Below are 23,900 nucleotides of genomic sequence, written 5' to 3' on the forward strand. Positions count from 1 at the left end.
GGAAAAAGAGGTACAAAAATGAAGAAAAGAACTCCTTAAAAAGCAGAAGTGGTAAAACAGAAAAGAAGATACAAAAGCTCACTAAAGAAAATAGCTCATTAAAAATTGGAATTGTGCAAGTGGAAACTAATGACTACATGAGACATCAAGAAACAATAAAACAAGAACAGAAGAATGGGGAAAAAAAGAAAATGTGAAATATCTTACTGGAAAAATAACTGACCTGGAAAATAGATCCAGGAGAAATAATCTAAGAATGCTTGGACTACCTAAAAGCCATGATTAAAAAAAAAGAGCCTAGACCTATTTCAAGAAATTACCTAAAAAAACTGCCCTGATATCCTAGAGTCAGAGGGTAAAATAGAAATTGAAAGAATCCACTGATCACCTCCTGAAAGAGATGGCAAAATGAAAACTCCCAGGAATATTATAGCTAAATTCCAGAGCTCCCAGGTCAAGGAGAAAATACTGCAAAGAGTCAGAAAGAAACAATTCAAGTATCATGGAGCCACAGTCAAGATAAAACAAGATTTAGCAGCTTCTACATGAAAGGATTGGAGAGCCTGGAATATGATATTCTAGAGGGGAAAGGAGCTAGGATTACAACCAAGAATCACCTACCCAGCAAAATTGAGTATAATCCTTCAGGGGGAAAAAATGGATATTCAATTAAATAGCGGGCTTTTAAACAGTCTTAATGAAAAGACCAGAGCTGAATAGGAAATCTGACCTTCAAATATAAGACAAAGAAAGCAGTAAAAAGGAAACCATGAAAGAGAAATCATAAAGAGATTCAGTAAGGTTAAACTGTTTACATTCCTACTTGTAACTCCTAAGAATGTTATAATTATTAGAATAGTTAAAAAGAAGTACACATAAACAGAAGGCATAGGAATGAGTTGACTATGATTAGATGATTTTAAAAAATGAAATTAAATTAAGGGGAGAGAAAGAGGGATAACCTGGGAGATGGGTAAAGTGAAAGGTGGAATGGAATAAATTATCTCATATAAAAGAGGCATGAAAGGAAGAGATTTTACAGTGGAGGGGAAAATGTGGGGTTGTAGATAACGCTTGAACCTTACTCTCACTGAAATTGGCTCAAATACAGAATAATATACACATTCAGTTGGCTTTAGAAATCTACTTGGCCTACAGGGAAGTATGAAAGGAAAGGAATAAGAGAAGGCAAAGTAATAAAAGGAAGGGCAGACTGGGAGAGGCGGTGGTCAGAAGCAAAACAGATTTTTGAGGAGGGATAGGGTAAAATGAAAAAGAGAGAAGGATAAAAAGGGGGAAAATAGGATGGAGGGAAAAAGACAGTAATCACAACTGTGAATATGAGTAGGATAAACTCACCTATAGAACAGAAGCAGAAAGGAGAATGAATTAAAAACCAGAATCTGACAATATGTTGTTTACAAGAAACATACTTGAAACAGAGACATACACACAGAGTATATGCTGGGAAAACTAGAAAACAGTATGGCAGAAACTAGGTAGAGAACAACAGCTCATACCATATACCAAGATAAAGTCAAACTGTGTATATGATTTAAACCTAAAGGTTGATATCAGAAGCAAATTAGGGGAGTATGTACTACCTTACTTTTCAGATCTATGGATGAGGGAAGAATTTATGACCAAACAAGAGATAGAATGCACTATGAGAAGTAAAATGGATTTTAACTATATTAAGTTAAAAAGGCTTTGCACAAAAACAAATCAATGCAGCCAAGATTAGAAGGAAAGCAGAAAATTGCGGGGAAATTTTACAGGAAATTTCTCTGATAAAGTCCTCATTTCTCAAATATACAGAAAACTGAGTCAAACCTATATTCCTCAATTGATAAATAGTCACAGGATATTAACAGGTAGCTTTCAGAAGAAGAAATCAAAGTTATCTACAGTCATATAAAAAAATGCTCTAAATGACCCTTGATTAGAGAAATGCAAATTAAAACAACTCTGAGGTTCCACCTCACACCTAACAGATTGACTAACATAACAGAAAAGGAAAATGACAAATGTTGGAGGCAATGTGGGAAAATTGGGATACTAATGCACTCATGGTGGAGCTGTGAACTGATCCAGTCATTCTGGAGGGCAATTTGGAACTATGCCCAAAGGCACCCAAAGTGTGCATACCCTTTGATCCAGCAATACTACTACTAGTTAAAAAAGAAAAAAGGAAAAGCATCTATATGTACAAAAATATTTATAGCAGCTTTTTGTGGAGGCAAAGAATTGGAAATTGAGGGGATGCCTATCAATTGGGGGAATGGCTGAACAAGTCACAGTATATGATTGTGATGGAATACTATCTTGTGCTGTAAGAAATGATGAACAGGATAATTTAAAAAAAAGCTCAAAAGATTTATATGAACTGATTCAAAACGAAGTAAGCAGAACTAGTAGAACATGGTACACAGTTAACAGCAATTTCATTTCCTTTCATCTTTTCAATAGTTTTAAAACATTATTATGCATAAATTCCTTATTCAGTTGGAATTCACTAGTGCAAGATATGGGACTTTTTTTTATTGTTACTCATCAACTTTCCCAAGAACATTTGTTTGAATATATGATGAACCTTTTCACCAATTTTTATTTTCTGTAGTCTTATGAAACACTAATGTTTTGGGTGTCTGGTGTAACTATTCCAATCTATTTCTCTCTTTATTTTAGTCCAATATCAAAACAAATGACAATTTGTTTTGAGTTCTAGGAGTATCAGCTTTTCTTCTTGCTTTGCTCTCCTTGATATTCTTGACTGATTGTTCTTCCATATGTTTTCATTGTGACTTTGGTTCTAATGTAGAAATTTCTTGGTATTTTAACTGTTACTGCATTAACTATATAAACTAATTTGGTATATTGTAATTTCTACTATGTTAATATAATCTACGAACAGTGAATAGCCCTCCAGTTTTTTGGTCCTCCTTTTTATTTTGGCCATTAAAATTTTACAGAAGTACTTAATACAGGCTCAATTTATTCCTACGCAGCTCAATTTCCAAATATTAATCGTTTCTGCTGTTAATGTAAATGGATAAAAAAAAACCCAAATCTTTCATTTGTTCTTGTTCTTAATGACAAGTAAATAAGAATTTTGATTTTTTGAGGGGGGTAGGTTAATTTTATATCCTGAAACTTTAATGAACTCATTTATTATATCCATTAATTTTGTGGCTGAAGTGGCTGAACTAGAATGGAACATATCAAGTTCCATGCAAATAATGATGTTATGATTTCTTTTCCAATACTGATCCCTCCAACATACTTTTCCTGACTAATAGCAATTGTTAGAATTTCTAATACTATTTCAAATAAAAGTGGTGAGAGTTGACATTCTTATTTTCTTTGTTTCTAGTGGGAATGTTTCTGATGTTTCTCCATCATAACTTACGCTGTCTTAGCTTAAATACTTTTTATTAGGCTGCAGAAAAAAAAATCTAATTATGCTTTCAGGTAGTCCAATAATTTTTGAATGATCTCTCCTGGATCTACTTTCCAGGTCAGTTATTTTTCCAATGAGATATTTCATGTTGTCTTTTATTTTTTCATTCTTTTGTTTTTTTTTTCTTGATTTCTCATAAAGTCATTAGCTTCCATTTGCTCCATTCTAATTTTTAAGGAATAGTTCTCTTCAGTGAGCTTTTGACCTCCTTTTCCATTTGGCCATTTTTCTCCTCATTGGCTTTTTGGACCTCTTTTACTATTTGCCCTAATCTGTTTTTTTAAGGTGTTACTTTCTGCAGTATTTTCCTGTGTCTCTTTTATTAAGCTGTTGACTTGTTTTTCATGATTTTCTTGCATCACTCTCATTTCTCTTCCCAAATTTTCCTTTATCTCTCTTACTTGATTTTCAAAATCCTTTTTGAGCTCTTCTATGGCCTGAGGGCAATTCCTATTTTTCTTGGAGACTTTGGATATAAAAGCTTTGACTTTGTTGCCTTCTTCTGAATGTGTGTTTTAGTCTTCCTTGTCACCAAAATAACTTTCTAGAGTCAGAGTTTTTTTTTTTAAGTTGTTTGCTCATTTTCCCAGCTTATTACTTGACTTTTAACTCTGTTAAAGTAGGGCTCTGCTTCCAGGGTGGAGGGCACACTGTCTTAAGCTTCAGGGGTTTTGTGCAGCTATTTTCAGAGATACTTCTTGGGACCTATCCGTTTTCTGTTCTTCCAAAGTGGTATGATCTAAGGAGAGGTGTTTACTACTCCAATCGCCTGTGCTCTGGTCTGTGAATGACCCCAAGCACTCTTTTCTGCCCTGGAACTGTGAGGAGAGTCTCCCTTCCACTGTGGCCACAAGCTCTGCTATGCTAGTGCTCTTCCTTGCCCCGGGACTGCCACCGAGGACTGTGACCTGGATCCAAGTATGGACAAAGTAACAGAATCCTGCCTCAGTGCTACCAAAATGTAATCTCCTTCTGACCAGATGTTCAACCCCCTTCCTGTCTGTGAGCTGAAAACTCTGGAATTAGCCACTGCTGCTACTGATTTAGTGACTCCCAAGGTCTCCTCCTGGTTTTCTGGGGCTGGGGCTATGCTGTTGGGCTTATGCCACTCTCAACCTGGTGCAACAGACCTTTCCTGCTGACCTACATTGTCTTTGGTGTCTGTGGGTGAGAGGTCTGGAAACCACCACTGCTGCCAGTGATTCAGTTGTCCCAAGGCCTGCTCTGGGTTTGTTGGGGCCTGGTCTGCCTTGGTGGGGCCTGCACTCCTCTCTCAACTTGGTACAACAGACATTTCCTGCTGACCTTCCAAATCATCTTGGGCTGGAAATTTGTTTCACTCCTTCTTTTTGTGGGTTCTGCTCCTCTAGAATTTGTTTAGAGTAATTTTTAAAATGTATTTGGAGGGGTTTGGAGGAGAGCTCAGGCGATTCCCTGCCTTTACTTCGCCATCTTGGCTCCACTCTTTCATTACTTTTTGTTGATCAAAATACTACCTACTCCAGACCTTATTTCTTTAAACATTTCACTGATCATTTTATCTGAAAAGTTATCTTTTTCCCCCTTTGAACTTATCTTGCATTTACTGCTTACGTTTTATTTGGATCTCTGTAAGCTCTTTGAGGGTAGGAATCAACTTCTTTGCTTGTATTTGTATCCCTAGTGCATAGCAAAGTACTTGGCACATAATAAATGCTTCATACTTACTCTATCTTATCATTTATTCCCTTAAATTATTTTCATTATTTCACAAAGCATAATTCTATTCTAAAACACACAATAACTGTTTAAAGAAAAAATCCTCATTCTCTGTACACATTATCTATTGATTGCTTCACTTATAGAGCACACAGTAACTTACTGGCACACAATAAGTTACTGCCCAAAACAGTGGTAAAGTCTGAATATAAAGATTTAGATAAATAAAATTAATGAATGATATGTACAAATATATTTATAGCAGCTCTTTTTGTAGCAATCCTAAACTGGAAACTAAGTGGGGCCCATCTATGGAGAAAGGCTAAACAATATCTGCTATGAAAGTTTTATTTGATTTAATTATTTAATTGTTTAATAAGGAACGGGGGAGGAAGGTTGTGTGTGTGTGTGTGTGTGTGTGTGTAAAAAAATGGGTATTACAAAAAATGGTAGAACTGGCAGCACTAAAGCTGCTTAGTAAAGGTAAGTTGGCTGCTTTTGAGGACATCCTAGGCTCATAGGTTAACATTATAGAATACAAACATGCCTTACCTTATTAATACTGTATAAATCCTGGACTATCTCTAAGTATGTAAATTCTAATATACTTTTAAATGCTTCCCTGTGTCTTCTCTATTCCTTTTTCGCTCTCTTCCTATGGCTTATTTTTTTCTACTTCAAAAATTTTTCATCTTGAGCAGTGAAAATTTCCTCATTTAGATACTACAAATCATCATTATAAGCACTGTGTGTTTTGGATACTATTTCTAGATGACACGAGAACTTCTCCCTGTGGGAGCCAAATGTTCTGTTTTTAAGTCACAATGATAAAAAGCAAATATCCTAAACACGCAACACAAAATGAGTCAAACAGCATCTCACTGAAGTAAAATAATACAAATTGGTATTATATATAGCAGAGATTTCCAAACTTATTTGGCCCACTGTCCTCTTAAAAAAAAATTACTTAGCACCTCCCTAGAAATCTACTTTAGCCTTTTAATTTTTTTTTAACTTTGTGTCATTTCAAAAAAATTTTTTGAAATGATGCATCTTAACAATAACTTATTATAAATTTGTGGTTTTCTTCCTGCATTGAAATTTTGATAATGCAATACTGCATCATGTAATAGTATAGTATCATACTATAAACAATTCATTACATGCACATATTCTAGCCAATGCATGCTAGACTTCCTGACGACGTGTGACTTGCTCTCCTGCCAAACACTGGCTTATTAAGACCTTTCGGCAGACTTCACCACTGATCAGTTATAACTTGCATTTTGTGTACTTATCTGGAAAATAATGTAATCACTACGACTTTAACTCTGTTAGACAACAGAAGAAACATGTAAGAATGGTTTTTCAAAATTTTCTTCTCTTCTTTCCTTATGCTTCTACTGCCCCTTTATTTTTATTCAACTCCCCCTCCCCGCCAATTGCCCCTGAGGCTACTACAGCCCCCTGTGGATTGTTCCAGTGCCTCCCAGGAGGCAGTATCACCCACTTTGGGAACATAAGTATCATTGAGGATGTCAGATTAAATTTTCAATGTTGTTATCATTGCACATATTTCTACTATGGGGTGGACTTGCCAAAATAGGCACTGTCATGAATGGTAATTAGAGATGTTACCTGGTAGAAGGAATAATCAAAGACTCTGTCTTGGTAATCTTCCCACTTGGTGGAAGCTTCTCAATGAATACATCCAATGTGGAAAGTTCAGTTTCCTGGCTGTCTTCTTGCTGATTGGCCTCTTGTGGAAGCAGATTCTGGCAAAAGGAAAAATCATTCTTGAATATCACTAGTTTACACCTTTTTATTCATAAAGGTACACTGGATTCTTTCTTTTCTTTATGTCTCTTTGTGTCACACACACACACACACACACACACACACACACACACACACACACACACACCTTTTAGTCAACCAGCTCATAACCAAATTAACAGTCACTTAGACAGGCTTACATGAATTAAAAAGTTATCCTTTTATTTATCCTTTAACTTAAAGCCTGATGCCTTATGTTAACAATAATTATATAAACACCTAGTTTGGTTAGGCGAACTGGTCTTATTAAATACAGGACACAAAGTTAGGAAAATCTGAAAAAATTAATTCAAAACAGTGATCAGGATACCAACAGGATACCAACAGTGATCAGGATACCAACAGGCAGAGGGACAATATGAAAATCTGTACTATATCCACTAAAGAAAGAGTATGCAGATGCACAGATTCCTTAAAGAAGCTTTAACTCTTAATACTCCTTAAAGAAGGAAAATTTTGTGTCACATCGTGCTTCAATAAAAGTACCTTCCTGGGGCAGCTAGGTGGTGCAGTGGATAGAGCACTGGCCCTGGAGTCAGGAGGACCCAAGTTCAAATCTGACTTCAGACCAAACACTTAACACTTACTAGCTGTGTGACCCTGGACAAGTCACTTAACCCCCAATTGCCTAAAAAAAAAAAGTACCTTCCTCTTAAAGCTTCATTAAATTAATCAGCTATCCCTGTTTAGGCTCCCTTGCCTCCTTGAAGGTACTCTTCCCAATTCCCCTTTATGTTGTCTTCTCCTATTGGAATGAAAGTACCTTGATAGTAGGGACTGTCTTATTTTCTTGTATTTGTCTATTTTTTGTCTCTTTCTCTCTGACTTTTTCCTCTCTTCTTCCTTCTTTTCTTCCCTTTCTCCAAACTAAGTGAGAAACTAGTCATCTCTATTGACGTGGACTTCTTGATCCTCCCAACTAAAGGAAAGTACCCCTTCTCCAATGTTTTATGACTCTCTGATACACTTTTAACATACTCTTTTCTCATTTTAACTTGAATTATATTTATGTGATGTTTCATCCCACTAAAGAATAAGTTTCTTAAGGAAAGGAATTGTGTTTTTCATCTTTGTATAATCAGTGCCTTGAGCACAGGAATAGAGAGTAGCTCTGTTATTTAATTTGTATGGCAAATTCCCAGATGGGGAAATTCCCTCTACCAATGCAAGTCAGCACCTTCTTTTACAATCTTAGGAAGTTGCTAAGAGCACTGAAAGATTAAGTGATTTGCCCAGGGCCAACAAGTATGTTCCAGAGATGGGAGTTGAACAAAGATCTCAGCTCCAAGTCTACCAGTCTATCCAATATACTACATAACCTTCATATGAAAATTTATTCACATTCTAAATTTCAAACAAAATTACAGGGTTAATAAACATTTTGTACAAAATTTATCATCATCTTTAATCTATTTTTTCAGTCTGATTTCAATTTATTACATCCCGTTTATGATCTCTATGCCAGCCATACTAGACAACTAGGTATTCCTTGACTTCTTTTTCCAATCTAATCCAATAAATGTTTATTAAGTGCCTATGTGCTAGGCACTACGCTAAGTGTTAGGGATACAATTAATAAAAAGAATGACAGGCCCTGTCCTCAAAGAGCTTACAATATGAAGAGGGAAGACAACACACAACAGGAGGCAGAAAAGTGGGGAATGGAAAGCAGGGAACACCATGAGATACTAGCACAGGGGCATCTTGTACAATGGAGTTAAAACCTGGCAGAGCAGTAGATACAAAGAAGACTGTGCTGAAAGTCCAGTTTCTGCCCTCTCTAAAGGAAGGGATTGCAAAGAGTTTAGTACTCTATCCCTGAGCCCTCTGATCAGAGGGGAGAGGAAGCTAAAGAAGATGGTGCCAATTAAGGCTTGAGTTAGCAGCATGGTGATGAGATTAGAAGTGATTAGCTTATTCTAGGAGGGGCATCTGTCAGAGAAGCAAACGCAAAGTGACCACTTTTTTTTTTAATGTAATTTTAAACTTAAATAGTAAAACTTAAGTACACAATAAGAAACAAAAAAGAAGCATATTATAAACTTAAATATTGACACTTAAATACAAAATGAGAAAAGAAAAAAAAACTGTCACATGCACAGCAGAACATAAGAGAGTATTCAAAATATACAGCAATAAATTTTCATTTCAAGAAAGCCTATATAATAAATACTGCACATTGTGTTCAGAGCTGTCTATCTTTCCTTTGCTTCCTTGTAAGTTTTCTTTTACTCTCTGCTGTGCACTTTTTACTTTGTTCTTTTTTCCCCTTCCTCTCCCCATCCCTGCCCCAAAGAAGGATACAATTAAGTGCAAATATATTTATATATACATATATACACATACATACATATATACACATATATATACAAAAATACATATATATACACACATAGGTATCTATAATCATACTCACAGACATATAGATTGATATGCATTTATGTAAGACCATACTATACTTATTTGTCTTGTTTCTCTGATGGTGGATAACCTTTTCTTTCATAAATCCAAGTCTTTCCATATTTTTCCAAGTCCACCAACTCATCATTCCTATGCCACAGCAATATTTCAACCTTACACTGTCTAGTTATTTTTAGATAGTCCAAAACAACACTGATGAATATGGTTGACCCCTAGTGTAGTTTCCCTATTTTTCTCTTTTGATTAAATCTATTTCAACCTTAACTTTGTCCAAGATCATGATTACCATCTCTGCTCCTTTTTCCCTAACAAGTTCTACTGATTTTTATGTATTGTGACTATCTCTTATTTCCTATCCCTCCCGACTCCTTTGTTTTACTTTTACCCACTGCTTTGCCCTCCTATTACTTAACCTATCCCTTCCCCCTCCAAGGATAGCTCCCTTGTTCTCACATTCTCATTAATCTAAACATCCTTTTACAGCCCCTATTACCTTATTCCCTCATCCTCTCCTCTAAAAATCTCTCCCTTAGCCTCTCCCCCATTCCCTTAGCATTTTATGACTTCTGTGCCCGTCCAGGTTATATTTATACATGTATGTATGTATTCCCTCTTAATCCTGATGAAAGTAGGGTTCCAGAACTACCAGCCTCCTCTCACATTTAATTCCTCTGTGTCAGTTCTTCCTCTTGTACCTTCATTTGTATAAGATAATTACTTTTTTACCTGTTCCTAAATGGTTTTACTTTTTAAAATCATATCACACTCAGGTCTATCTCAATCTTTCTTACAAACTACCCAATTACTAATAACAATCTTAAATATATATTTTAGATTCCCTCATAAAAAAGGTCTGTCCTTATTGAGTGCCTTTTAATTAGTCTTTGCTAAGTACCTTGGCTCTTGTACGAAAAATCTTCTATTAAATTCAGCTGCTTTTTTTTTTTTAAAACAAAATCCTGGAAGTTTGACAATCCATTAAATATCTATGTTTTCCATTCAGGATTATGCTTAACTTTGTCAAGAATGATATTTTCAAGCCAGAACACCAGTTCTTTTGCTCTGTGATATATAGTGTTCTAAGACCTGTGGTCCTTTAGTGGTGTTGCTTCTAGGTCTTGCGTGATTCTAACTGAGGCACTGCCATGTTTAATTTTGTTTTTTTGGTTGCTCGTAATATTTTATCCTTGAGCTGGGGACTTTGGAATTTGACTATGAAATTCCTGTAGGTTTTCCTCGTAGAATCTCTTTTTTTGCCTTTTTTTAATTACTAAAACTTAAATACACAGTATGAAAAAGAAACATATTATAAACTTAAATACTGAAACAAATATAAAATAAGAAAATAAAAAAGCATGTCATACGCACAACAGAACATAAGAGAGGATTCAAAATATATACCAATAAATTTCCATTTCAAGAAAGCCTACATAATAAATATTACGCAGTGTTCAGAGCTGTCCATCTTTTCTTTCCTTCCCTGTTAGTTTTCCTTTGTTCTCTGCTGTGTACTTTTTACTTTGTTTTTTCCCTTCCTCCTCCCCCAGCTCCAAGGGCTACAATTAAGCAAGGATATACTGAAATATAGATAGAGCTATAGATAGGCATATACATATATACACATATATACATATATACAGACATTACAAATTCTACTTCTGATCTTCGTTTTATGTTTGTGCATATCTCTTATCTCCTATCCCTCCTGACTCTATTTCTACCTGCTACCTTGCCCTCCTTAATTTAACCTACCCCTACCTCCAAGGATCCTTCCTTGTCCTCCTATTCTAATTAATCTAAGCACCCTTCTATTACCCACCCCACCCCCTTAACCTATTCCCTCACCCTCCCCTATAGAGATCCCTCTCTTATCCTCTCCCTCCTCTCTATCCCCTTCGTGTTTTATTTCTTTCTGAATTTAGAACTTTTACATTCTTCTCCTCTCAAAAGCATTCCTGATGAAAACAAGTTTCCAGATCTTTCCTATTTCTACTTTCCCCTCTTGTTCCAATGCTTCAAGACAATTGTCTTTAATTATTTCTTGTATTATTCTCAGATTCCTTTTTTGATTGTTGCTTTCAGGTAGTCCAGTTATTTTTGTTTTCTCTTCTTGATCTGTTCTCCAGATCAGTTGTTTTTCTTATGAGATGTTTCACTTTCTCCTCTATTTGTTCATTCTTTATATTTTGTTTTATTTCTTTGTCTCTTATAACTTTGCTGGCTTCCCCTTGCCCAATTCTAATTTTCAAGGAACCATTTTCTTCCTGCAGATTCTGGATCACCTTTTCTAATTGGTTGACTTTCTTTTCATAATCCTCTTGTTTTTCTTGGATGGTTATTTTTTTAAAAAAAACATTTTCCCCAATCTCTCTCACTTGATTTTTTAGGTCTTTTTAAAATTCTATGAATTCTTTCTGGGCAGGTGACCATTTGATGTTGCTCTTTGGGGCAGGAGAAAGTTTCTTTGCTTCAGTATCCTCCTCTGAAGTAACCCCGGTCTTCTCTATTCCCACAGAAACTTTCTATGGTTGAATTCTTTCTCTTTTGCCTGCCCATTTTTTAAAATTTGTAGCAGCTTATTTTTTGTAATCACTTCTGGTGCCTCTGGCTTCAGTTTTCCCCTCTAGCCTGGAACTGAAACCAAGACCTCCAGCCTCCAGTAACTGCCTACAGCCAACCGTGTCACTGCCTCACTGCTTCTCCACTCACTGGGCATGTGCTGGTTTCTTCTCACCCAGGACAACGTCTCTGCAGCACAGCTGAGTCTGGTGTTATTTTACAGTAGAGGTTCCCTCAATCTTCCCTGGCTCAGATATCTAACTCCCCCACAGTCCTGGGGGTAAAAGTTCTAGTGGCTGGTGCTGAGGCAGCCTCCCAACCCAGCTTGTTATTTTAGTGAACCCTACCCAGAGGTGTTTATTCTTCACAGGGACCAAAACTCGTCCTGGGATTTTTCTATAGATCTTCTTCAATTGTTCTAAGAGGACCCCTGTTTTGCCCCTTGTTTATTTTTACCACTCTATATTTACCCTGAAGTGTTATTTTATCACTTTTGTGGAGGTAAATCTTGAGAGCTTAGAATTTTCTAACCTACCCTGCCATCTTCCCAGAATCCTCTCCCGCTTGGCTCTCTATATTTTTGTGCACACTGTATTCCAAGACTGGAATGCATTCCTGTGGTAGGTCATAGCCAGGTCTGTATACATTACCTGGGTTTGATTAGGCCCTGTGATGCAGATAGGCTATAGAGGAGGTAGGACTAAAAGACACCTAGAAATCAGGGAATACTCATGTACAGTAACCATTAGGCAGCTGGAACATAAGTTTCTTTGTTTCATGCATAGCCAAAGGCTTTGCATGGTCCCAGACATTCCTCCTTAGCACAGAAAAAGCACCCATTAAGGAAACCTAAACAGATTTTCCTGGAGGATGCTTTACCAGACTTAGAATATAAAAAAAAAAACTTGTTTGGTAGGAGAAATGTTCAATTTAATACATAGAATAGGTAGGAAAATCCAAGAAAAACGAATTTTGAAAAGTGATTGGGATACATAGCTGTGAACTAGGTGAACATAGAAGTGGAGATTAACCTCAAGATTCTCAACTCTGTGGGGGGACACATGTGTCATCACCAGACAATGTTGTCTCTGAGGGAAAAAAAGACCAAGGAAGGCCTGGTGCTTAATCGAGCAAAGTCATCAACATCTATACATACCTTGTGTTTGCCAATTACATACTTATGAGCAAAGTAAACTTTCTTTCACAACATTTTGCTTGTGTCAGATACCAATCATTTTCATTACTCTGATATCTAAAGTTATAATGGGCTGAACAGTTATGTATCATATTTGGTACAGCTAAAAGAGGGATAAAAATGACCTCCCTCCAAGCAAAGAGAAAGACAGGGCAAAGATCTGACCCCCTGCTTATGGGACACTAGCTCACAGTCAGCCCCCTATGGTTAAAGAATTGTGGGATGATTTTTAGAAGAATCTCACCAATGTGATAAGATGAAAACATCCAGTCAAACCTCAGAGAGTGCTGAGTAGGATACAGAAGGAAAAAGAAAAGGAGAGGAAATGCATGTTGAGAGCCAGGAGCAACAGGAGACAGAAAAACCTCTTAGCTCTCTGAAGCATGAATTTACCCCTCAGCCTTACAGAAATTCAAACAGCTTCCACAAGTTTTTTAGAAGATGGAGAAGTCAGTGCAGTCAAGGTGCAAAGAGCAAAAGGAAGCATTCCAACTCTTACTTCACACCTTGTCAACAAAGGTCTAGAAAATATATCAGTCTGAATTCTGACTGGGAAAGTCAAGATACAGTGAGTCATTTTTCCAGCCCAAGGAGACTTTGGGAAATGGAAAGAGGTCTGTAGACACCGGGGAAGAGGTCTGGCCAGGAGCACTGGTATATTCATATGAAGAAATCCAGGAAATAGAGAGGAAAAGCATAATGAAGAATATTGGGGCTAAGGTTAAAGGAAGGAGAAATAAAAGCACTTTTGGCACTGGGAAGATACTACAGGCCAGGGTTGTCAGAAAGGGGAAATAGGCGGGAAATTTGAAAAATGGATCAAAAGTCTGACAGAGCATTCTATATGATATGAAGGACTTCAATTACCCCATCATCTACTAGAGAGCTCTTTCTCTCTGATAAATCCGGAGTAGCTAATAACTTTTTGACTTGCTCAGTGGAGGAATGTCTCCTTCAAAAAGTGATAGAACCAATAAGGACAAATTCTATTTCGGGCATGATTCACCTTAAAAAGGAGGAACTGGTTGATGGAATGGAAATGATGGGAAATCTGGGAGGAAGTGACCATTCAATCTTTTGAGGGAGATGAAAGGAAATCTGGGCAAAATCTGACATCAACTTTAGATTTTGGGAAAGCAATTCAAAAAGAGTTCAGAGGAAGGATGGATAGGATCAAACAAGGTAAAATGCTACAAAGCAAATCAATCCAGGAGGGATAAAGATATTAAGGAATGAAATTCATGAAAAATGGAATTTGTCTGAAGAGATTGATCTAGATACACAAGTAATCCACCTAACCAACTTAGATTTAAAAAAAGATATAAAGAAGATGGAAGGTAGGTCAGGTAAGAGAAAGTCCTGTAAAAAGTTATCAGCAATGCTAAAGCTTAGAACAAGCAGAGTCTAGCAAAAGAAGCAAGGGATAATAAAGAGTTTAGTTGTTTTGTTTTTAGCTATACTGAGAGAAAAAGGGGGATTATAAAATGCAGAGGACTTCTGCTCGTAGTAAGTAGATGGGGCAATGATAAACTAAAATGGAGAGAAGCTAGAACTAGCTGCTCAACTCTTTCTGTTTTATTTTAAACAAAGAAAAATAATCAATACTCTGGAAATATTCAAAATAAAATGTCAAACAAGTTTATTCCCCCCAAAAGAAAGGAGATAGTATGAAAATAAATAGCTGTCTTTAATAAATGTCACTTGGCCTTAATAGACCATATCATCACATAGTAAAAGAACTGGCTTGTGGGACTGATAAGCATGTGGTATGTGAAAGATCAAAGAAGAACTTCTGGCCAAGATGGCTGAGAGGTAGACTACCTAGCTCACACTTATCTACTTCAGCAAACATCTGAAATTTACACCAGACCAAACAGTGATCAAGAAATCCAATGAGAATTGGAATAATTGACTTTTTTCATCCTAGAACTACACAAAAAGTCACCCAGAAATACAAAGTTAACAGGAAAGGAAACTGTTGGCAAAGCCAGCAGCAGCACAGGCAAAAGAGCTCAGTCTCCCAGAAAAGAAGCCAGAAACACATATAGTATGCAAGTCTCTGTGTCTAGAGGCAGGAAGAGCAGAGAGGAACCCAAGCAAGACTGTGCTGAATGGGGACTGTTGAAGCCCCATGGAGCAGCAGTGGACAGATCGGTCAACTCAGACCAGTGGCTCAGTGGCACTCAGTACTCAGACCATAAGAGCCCAGTTGTCCAAAGGAGGTCCCAAGCACCTTGTCCTAAAATATCATAGAAGATATAGTACTCTGAACCTCAGAGATCCACAGAAGGCCTAGTCCTGGGAGGTAGAAGTTAGTACAAGAACCCAGGGAATAGAGATTGAGACCAAGCAGTCAACCCCGGTAACAAACCCATTTAGAAACTAAAGCTCGACAGTTAAATAAACCAAAGAATATATTGACAGGAAAAAAAACTATAGCAAATCTAAAAAGCTGCCCCCTTCCCCCAATAGGGAGTAATTCTCTAACAACTGTAATTATTGGCTCAAAGGGAAAAATGCATTTTCTGGAAGGATTATGTGAATACTGAGAGGAAGTGGAGACAAATTATGTGGTAAACAAATTAAGGAGAAAATAGTTAAGAATCACTAAGCTACCAAAAAATGATGATTTTTTTTAAATGCCTGGATACAAAACTAAAAACAAACAAACCATAAATGACTGTTTAGATCTATTAGTAAGAGAGGCAAGAACTTCTTGGTCAGGTCATCAAAAAGATGTAGCACTAGATAATTTTTCTAATCTTCACAACCTCTCAAATTGCTCTGAAATAGAAATTATGTACCAGATTATTTAATTTAAGCTATTTTCACAGTCTAGAACACCAAGGACTCAAACAAAGTAAAAATTTGATGAACTAATCCTTAACCCCTAACATAATCAATCAATACCTCCTCCCCTACCACCCACCACAACTGGAATACAAAAGGTGACCCATGAGGTTGCAACACAACTCAATTCTTCACCCTACAACCTCCTAATGTTGCAGAGATCCAAAGAGAAATTTGCTCAGGCTACGAAGGCAGCAAGAACAGCAAGAACAGCACTCTATGTAGCAACAAAACATGACCGGAGAACTAAGATAAAGAAGTAACTGGGGCAGGATATATGTGCGCAGAGTCCACTAAGCCTTACAGAAAGAGCCCAACATCCAGCTGGAGCCAGTTCTGTCCCCCTACATGTCACCTGGAGCAGAGACCTAGGTTAGTAAATTGTGAGTTGCCTGGTATGAAAGGAAGATGAGACATCTTTGAAATCTAGACTATAGGGAAACTGCCATCAAAGAGGAGGAAGTCAGAAAGTGATAAACAAGGGAAAAAAAGATGAAAAAAAGATGAAATTGTTAAAGATTTCAGGAGGAAGAAAATTATTTGTTTCTCAAATATGTTATACAAGTACAAAAAAGGTAAAGAAATGCAGCAATCAAGGACAACAACAGCAAAATAAAAATAAACCATTAAGAGATTTCTTCCCAAATATACATTAGGAGAAAAGAAGAAAAGCAGAATTAAAATAGAAGTGATGGTAGAGTAAAAGCCTAAACATCACAGATCAAACCTCGTACCACCTTGCCTACAGGTTAATCAATTTTTTGTGCTACTAAATTATAAAATGAAGAAAGAGGCAAGGAGAGTAAGAAGATAAAGGGGAAATGTGATATACTCTAATCAAGTCAAAGGCTAATGATGAAGGAAAAATAACTCCTTTATTCACGCAGGAAGAAGAGAACCTATAGGAGAATGAGTAAGGAGCAAAGGGAAGAACTGAAAATAAAGTTACCACCAGTGAATGCTCCTTTGAGAGAAGAGAGATATTCTATAAAGGGTTATGGTGACCTTATAATGGGTATTATCTGAAGGGATTTGGTGCTTAGGAAGATCACTCCTCCTGCCTCAAGTGAAGAAGAATAAGAGCTTCTGAGGGCAACTGACACCCAAAAAAGTGGGTAGGCATGGACCCAGGGAAGAGATTTCTAGGTAAATTGGGAACAAAATAACCAGGGGCGGGCAAAGGCCAATAATGACCTGTACAATCAAGGATGTGGGAAGATTTCTACCTCGGGGCAAATCCTCTACGTCTACAGTTGATATTTAGGAGAGAATGAAACAACACAAAAATGGGGGTTAGGAATGCAAAGATATAAGACAACTCCAAAAGATTAATGATGGAAATACTGCCCCCATGCAGAAAAAGAATTATGGCATCTGAATTCAGATTGAAACATAGTATTTGCTTTCTTTCTCTCTTTTTTTTTCTTGTTTCTTCTTTCTCATGGTTTCTCCCATTAGTTCTAATTCTTCTTTGCAACAGCACTAATGTGAAAATAGGTTTAATATGAATGTATATGTTGTACCTATATCAATTTACATGCCATTTTGGGGTAAGGGGAAGGGAGAGATGGGGAGAAAATTTGGAACTTAAAATCTTATAGAAGTGATTGTTGAAAACTAAAAATGAATAAATTTATTAATAAAAATGGGCAGGGGACAAGATTTACAAGGCAATAATAGAAACTGTTCAGAAAAGGGAACTTAAAATAAGTATCTCAAAAGTTTTAGGAATACAGAAATACATGAGGGATTCAGAAAATAAAGGACTAAATAAGTATAAGGGCTATGAATGAAAAAAATGAGATTCCAGAATAAGCAGGAAGGGAATAATGAAGAGAATGAGGGAAATAAATTCTTTTTAGAAAAAGATATAGAAAATTAAATTTTAGAAAGTAATAAATAAAACAAGGTGGGGGGGTGAGGAAGGGAATAAATTCTAAAACTAGGAAAATAGGTAATAAATAGAAATGGAGGAGTGGAGCTTAAGAGTAAGGGGAAGAAAATCTGTAGAAATGGTATTGCTTTAAAATAGATTAAACTATAATAAGTGAAGAAACAGTACTGTGTTTATAGAGGAAGAGGGGGAAAAAACCTAATTTGGAAAGAAAAAGCAATAGGAGAGAGATGGAAAAAAACAGAAATCTAACATTAAATGTGAATGGACAATACTAGCCAATAAAATGAAAAAGAGTAACAAACCAAAACCTCAAAATCTGTTGCTTATAAGAAACACAATTTTGAAAAGACATTCACAGAACAAAAATGAGGTGCTCTGAAAAATCATTATACATCAAATGAATCCACAAAAGCAAGAATAAACATTCACAGCATAAAAAAGGATAAACAAGGAAACTACATTATGCTGAAAAGAACCACAGATAACAAAAACAATATCAACACTAAACTTATATGCTACAAATGCATTAGTATCCAAATTCATAAAAAAAATATTAACTCAGCTACAAGAAGACATAGTAATACAATAGTGATGGGGGATTTTTATGTCACTTTTAGTTTTGGGTAAGTCTAACAGAAAGACAATCAAAAGGGAATACAGAGATTCAATCAAACTTAAAGGAAAAACTAAAAAAGACTTATCGTATCTTCTGTGAGGAACTGCAAAGGAATATACATACTGCTTACCACTATGTGGAATTTTTACAAAATGAACCCAAATGGAGACTTAGGAAATCCTAAAGAATGAGTAGTTGAAAGAACAAATCATAAAAACAATTAACAGTTATGTGAAAAAAAATTATAATGATGAAACCACATACCAAAACTTCTGGGATGCAGCTAAAGCAGTCCTTAGAGGAAAAATCATATTCCCTACAAATGTATATTAACAAAATTGAAAAAGAGAGGATTAATGAACTGAAAATGCATTTTAAAAAATTAGAAAGCCAACAAATAAACAAACCTAAAATAAAATCACAAGAGGAGATATTTAAAATTATAAGAGAAACAGATAAACTAAAAACAAAAAAATCCCCACCGAAATGAAAAATATAAACCTAAAGGCTCGTTCTTTGGAATGATCAATAAAACTGATAAACAATTAGCTCATTTGATTTTTAAAAATTAATTTATTTTGAACTATCAACAATCACTTCCATAAGTTTTTTAGTTTTACATTTTTCTCCCCCTCCCTCCCCACCTCCCTCCCCAAGACAGCATGCAATCTGATATAGGCTATACATATACATTCCTATTAAACATACTTTCACATTAGTGATATTGTAAATAAGAATTAGAACCAATAGGAGGAACCACAACACAACAGAAGAAAAAAAAAGCAAACAGTATGCTTTGATCTGCATTCAAACTCCACAGTTCTTTCTTCTTTGTGGATAGCATTTTCCATTACGAGGCCTTTGGAGATTTTTAGATCCTTGTATTGCTGGGAAGGGTTAAGTTTATCAATATTAGTCATTGCACAACGCGGCTGTTATTGTGTACAACGTTCTCCTGGTTCTGCTCACTTCACTCAGCATCAGACTATACAAGTCTTTCCAGGTTTTTCTGAAGTCAGCCTGTTCATCATTTCTTATAGCGCAATAGTATTCCATTACATTCATATACCACAACTTCTTCAGCCATTCCCCAATTGATGGGCATCCTCTCAATTTCCAATTCTTTGCCACCACAAAAAGAACTGCTATGAGTATTTTTGTACATGTGGGTACTTTGCTCATTTGTATGATCTCTTTGGGATATAGCCCTAGAAGTGCTATTGCTGGGTCAAAGGGTATGCACATTTTTATAGTTCTTTGAGCACAGTTTCAAATTGCTCTCCAAAATGGCTGGATCATTTCACAACTCCACAACAATGCATTAATGTTCCAATTTTCCTACATCTTCTCCAACATTTATAATTTTCCTGTTTTGTCATGTTGGCCAATCTGATAAGTCAATTTGATTTTTAAAAAGCAGAAAATCAAATCAATACAAGAACAAATGAACAAAATGAAATCACACCAAAACCAGAGGAAATAAAAGATCATAACCTGTGATACACTGTTATATGCTAACAAAACCAAGAACATAAAAAAGGAGGAATACCTTAAAAAATATACAAGATCCATGATCCAAACTGACAGAGATCAAATAGCAATCTTAACCCAGTCTCAGGAGAGGCAATAGAACAAGCATTAAAGTAATCACCAAAGGCAAAAACTCCTGTCTCTAATACATTCACTGGAGAATTCTATCATATTTTTGAAAAACAATTAGTTCCGACACTAATTATTCTCAAAAATTAAGAAAGAAAACACCCCACCAAAATCCTTTTGAGAAGTATTATAGTTCTAATATTTAAAACAGGGAAGGATAAATTATAGACCAATATTATTAATGCATATTGATTCAAAAAATTTTAATAAAACTTTAGTAAACAGATTATAGTGATTTATCCAAGAAATCATTCATAATGACCAAGAATTATATCAGGGATGTGAGGATGGGTCAACAATCAACATAATTAATCATTCTAAAAACCATGAAAAATACAACATCCAAAACCACATGATAATCTCTATAGACGAAGAAAAAAGCTTTGGCATAGTACTACATTCATATTAAAAAGTCTTACAAATTATAAGCATAAAGGGATCATTTTTTAATATTATAAAAAGTATCTGCTGACCAAAGGTCAGCAATGCAATAGGGGTATACCTAAACCTTTTCCAGCAAACATGTAAGTAAGGATACCTACTCTCAGGGGCAGCTAGGTGGCTCAGTGGATAAAGCACCAGCCTTGGAATCAGGAGGACCTGAGTTCAAATGTGACCTCAGACGCTTGACACTCACTAGCTATATGATCCTAGGCAAGTCACTTAACCTTGACTGCCTCACCAAAAAGCAAAAAAATGGAAAAGGATACCTACTCTCTACAGTATTATTTGATATAGTTCTGAAAATGCCAACAGCAGCAATAATACAAGAGAAAGAAATTAAATGAATAAATACAGGTAAAGAGGAGATAAAAGTATCCCTATTTGCTGACAATATGATGGTTTACACAAAAAAACATAGAAAATCAGCAAAGATACTAATTGACACAATTAATAGCTTCAACTAAGTTGAAGGCTACAAAGTAAATCCTCAAAAATCAAATGCAGTTCAATATGAAAAAAATTCAAAAGGCCATAAAAAAAGGGAAATACTATTCCAAATAACTACAAAATGCATAAAATATTGGGGATAAATCTACCAAAGCACACAAAAGACTTGTAAAAATTCAATTATAAAATGCTACTTTAAGAAATAAAGAACTTAAATAGCTGAAGGAATAGTCAATGCTAATAGATGGGTTATGCCAATATAATAAAAATCACAATACTACCAAAGTTTTTTTTAATGCTATATGAATTTAAGGAATACTTTCAGAACCTGATAAAATACCAATAAAATTCAGTTCAGAAAAAAAAAGATCTAGAATAGCAAAGGAAATGATTAAAATAAGTAGAGATGAAGGAAGAAGAGCACTTCCCGGCTTCAAACCATATATAATATGGTTAAAGAAGGAGTCATCAAAACCATCTGGTACTGGCTAAAACAAAGAAGTAAATCAATGAACAAACTAGATAAGGGAGAATCAGAAACAATGGAATTCAATGACTTAGTGCTTGATAAAGCAAAAAACATCAATATTAATATAACATATGTAACATATCATATAAGAAATATTATGTACATAATATGTATCACATATAACATTATTCAATCATATTAAAAGAAACAAATGTTACTTTAGTATATTATATGTTATGTTGGGATATATTACAATATATATACTATACTATCTATTATATTATACATTAATATTAATATTAATCAAATTAATGATGGATGTGATGAATAGAGATAAGCATGGAAAGGTCTACCTGAAATGATGCAGTGTGAAGTAAACAGAGCCAAGAAAAAAATACATACAACAATTGCAACAATTTAAATGAAAAGAACTACCACTCTCTCAAACCTAAAGTGAATGTTACAAAATATAAAGAACAAGCATGACTTGCAATAAGAGATATATGAAAAGATACTCCCAGTGCACCCCTTTGCAGAGATGGAGGTCCACAAGTATTGTACATTGTAAATATTTTCTAACTCTTTGAATGTATGAGTCATGTTTTTTTCTTTTTCATTTTTGTCTGTAAAAGTGTCATTTTTTAAATGTGATGGCTCTCTGGAAAGGGGAGGGGAGAAAATGAGGAAAAACTTATGTTAATGTAAAAAACAAAAGACATCAATAAAACTTAACTGAAAAAGAAAGGAGTAAATAAAAAGAATCAAAGAGCAAAATAAGATAAAACAAAACAAACTATGCTCCTAAAAAAAGGAAAAGTCCCAAGAATGTCATAGACAAAATGCAGAGTTCCCACATCAAAGAAAAAAAAAATATCCAGAAAGCAGTTCAAGTACCACATTATGTAAGGATCACATAATACCTGGCAACTTCTACTATAAATGAGAGGAAATCTTGAAATACAATATTCCAAAAGGCAAAAGATACAGGCTTCCAACAAAGAATGACTTAAGTTGCAAAGGTAAATATAATACTATGGGTGTGTGGGTGGGGGTTGAGGGGGAAGAATGTTTAATGGAATAGAAAACTTTAAAATACCAGTGCTGAGGAGGAACTTTAAAATACAAATATAAGACTCAAGAAAAACTTAAAAGGTAATGAGAAAAGGTAACTAAAATAAGAAAATGACAGTTCTGGAGATTCTTAAGAAGAAAAAAGGAAGGGAAGGAATATTCAAGTATAGAAAGGAGGAAGAAGGCATTATAATTTGCTATTTCTAAAAAAAACAGAGTATGTGAGAAGTATATACTAACAGAGGAAGGGATGGGTGAAATCTCAAACTCAGTTGAATCTCACTTACTTGAACAGACAAAAGAGTTGTGATCAGATAAACACAAATTGTTTTGTGTGGAAATATATCATACTGTGAGTCAGGTTAAGGTTATATTTCCACAGAGAAAGAGAATAATTCAGAGACTTAAAGAACAATTCCAGGAAGTAGTACACTGTAGGTGGGTGAGGGCTTAACCAATAAGAAGTAAGTTGATGGCTCAAAAAAGACTCCACGTTTGAGATAAGGGTCGAACCAGCTCAGGCCAGTTAGGGTCAACCTGAGAAAGCCTGAAAAATGTTAGTGCGCCTGCTTAATGAACTTCTGACACACCCCGCATAAAAATAAAGCCTCATTAATGAGTCACGGGATATATGACCAAGGGAGGGGGAACATCCTTGAACATATCAAGGGGAAACATGTAAGGAAGGGTGTAACCTGGGAAGGGATGGACCAATCTGGGCCTGGGAGGTTTCCTGCTGAATTTGAATGCATAAAAGCAAGCTTGCCCTTGCACTCAGGGCCCAGGCCAGAAATGTCTAATCCTCTGGACTTTCTCTGTAATAAACTTTCTTGATACTAAATTTTAGGTGTCAAGCATATTTCTAACAATACTCAACAGGGAAACAAACTGGGATATGGCTGGGGGCAGGTTTAGGAAAGAAGATAATAGCAGGGAGGGAATAGCTAGCAAGTAAAACAAACTTTCTGACCCTAAAGTGGGGATTAAAAGAAAAGAGAAGAACAAGAGTCCTGGGGAATACTCATTAATTAGGAAATGGTTGAAAAAATTGTGATATATGAATTTAGTATAATACTGCACTGTAAAAAAGGACAAAAGAGACAACTTAAGAGAAAACAATTTCTAGGACATTGTGAAGGAAAACAACTTTGAAAGATCTGAGAACTATCATCAGTGCAATGAAGAACTTCATTTCTAAATCATCTATAATGAAGTATGTTACCTATCTCCAGACAGATTAGTGATAAGACTCAAGGTACAAAAAGAGACATGCATTTT

At 35.6% G+C, this 23,900-nt stretch overlaps 1 protein-coding gene across 1 annotated transcript in view; it reads right to left on the reverse strand.

The window, feature by feature from the left end:
• The window catches only part of PACS2 (phosphofurin acidic cluster sorting protein 2), a gene marked incomplete at its 5' end in the record, with an annotated part of 225,535 nt that overhangs the window by 94,038 nt on the left and 107,597 nt on the right, over nucleotides 1-23,900 (reverse strand). The window contains one exon of the mRNA XM_027842835.1: nucleotides 6,797-6,933. Within this exon, the coding sequence (XP_027698636.1) occupies nucleotides 6,797-6,933 (137 nt within the window). The remainder of the gene's footprint in view (nucleotides 1-6,796; nucleotides 6,934-23,900) is intronic.

Source organism: Vombatus ursinus, unplaced genomic scaffold, assembly GCF_900497805.2.
Source record: "Vombatus ursinus unplaced genomic scaffold, bare-nosed wombat genome assembly UNPS02014890.1, whole genome shotgun sequence".
NCBI classification, from domain to species: domain Eukaryota; kingdom Metazoa; phylum Chordata; class Mammalia; order Diprotodontia; family Vombatidae; genus Vombatus; species Vombatus ursinus.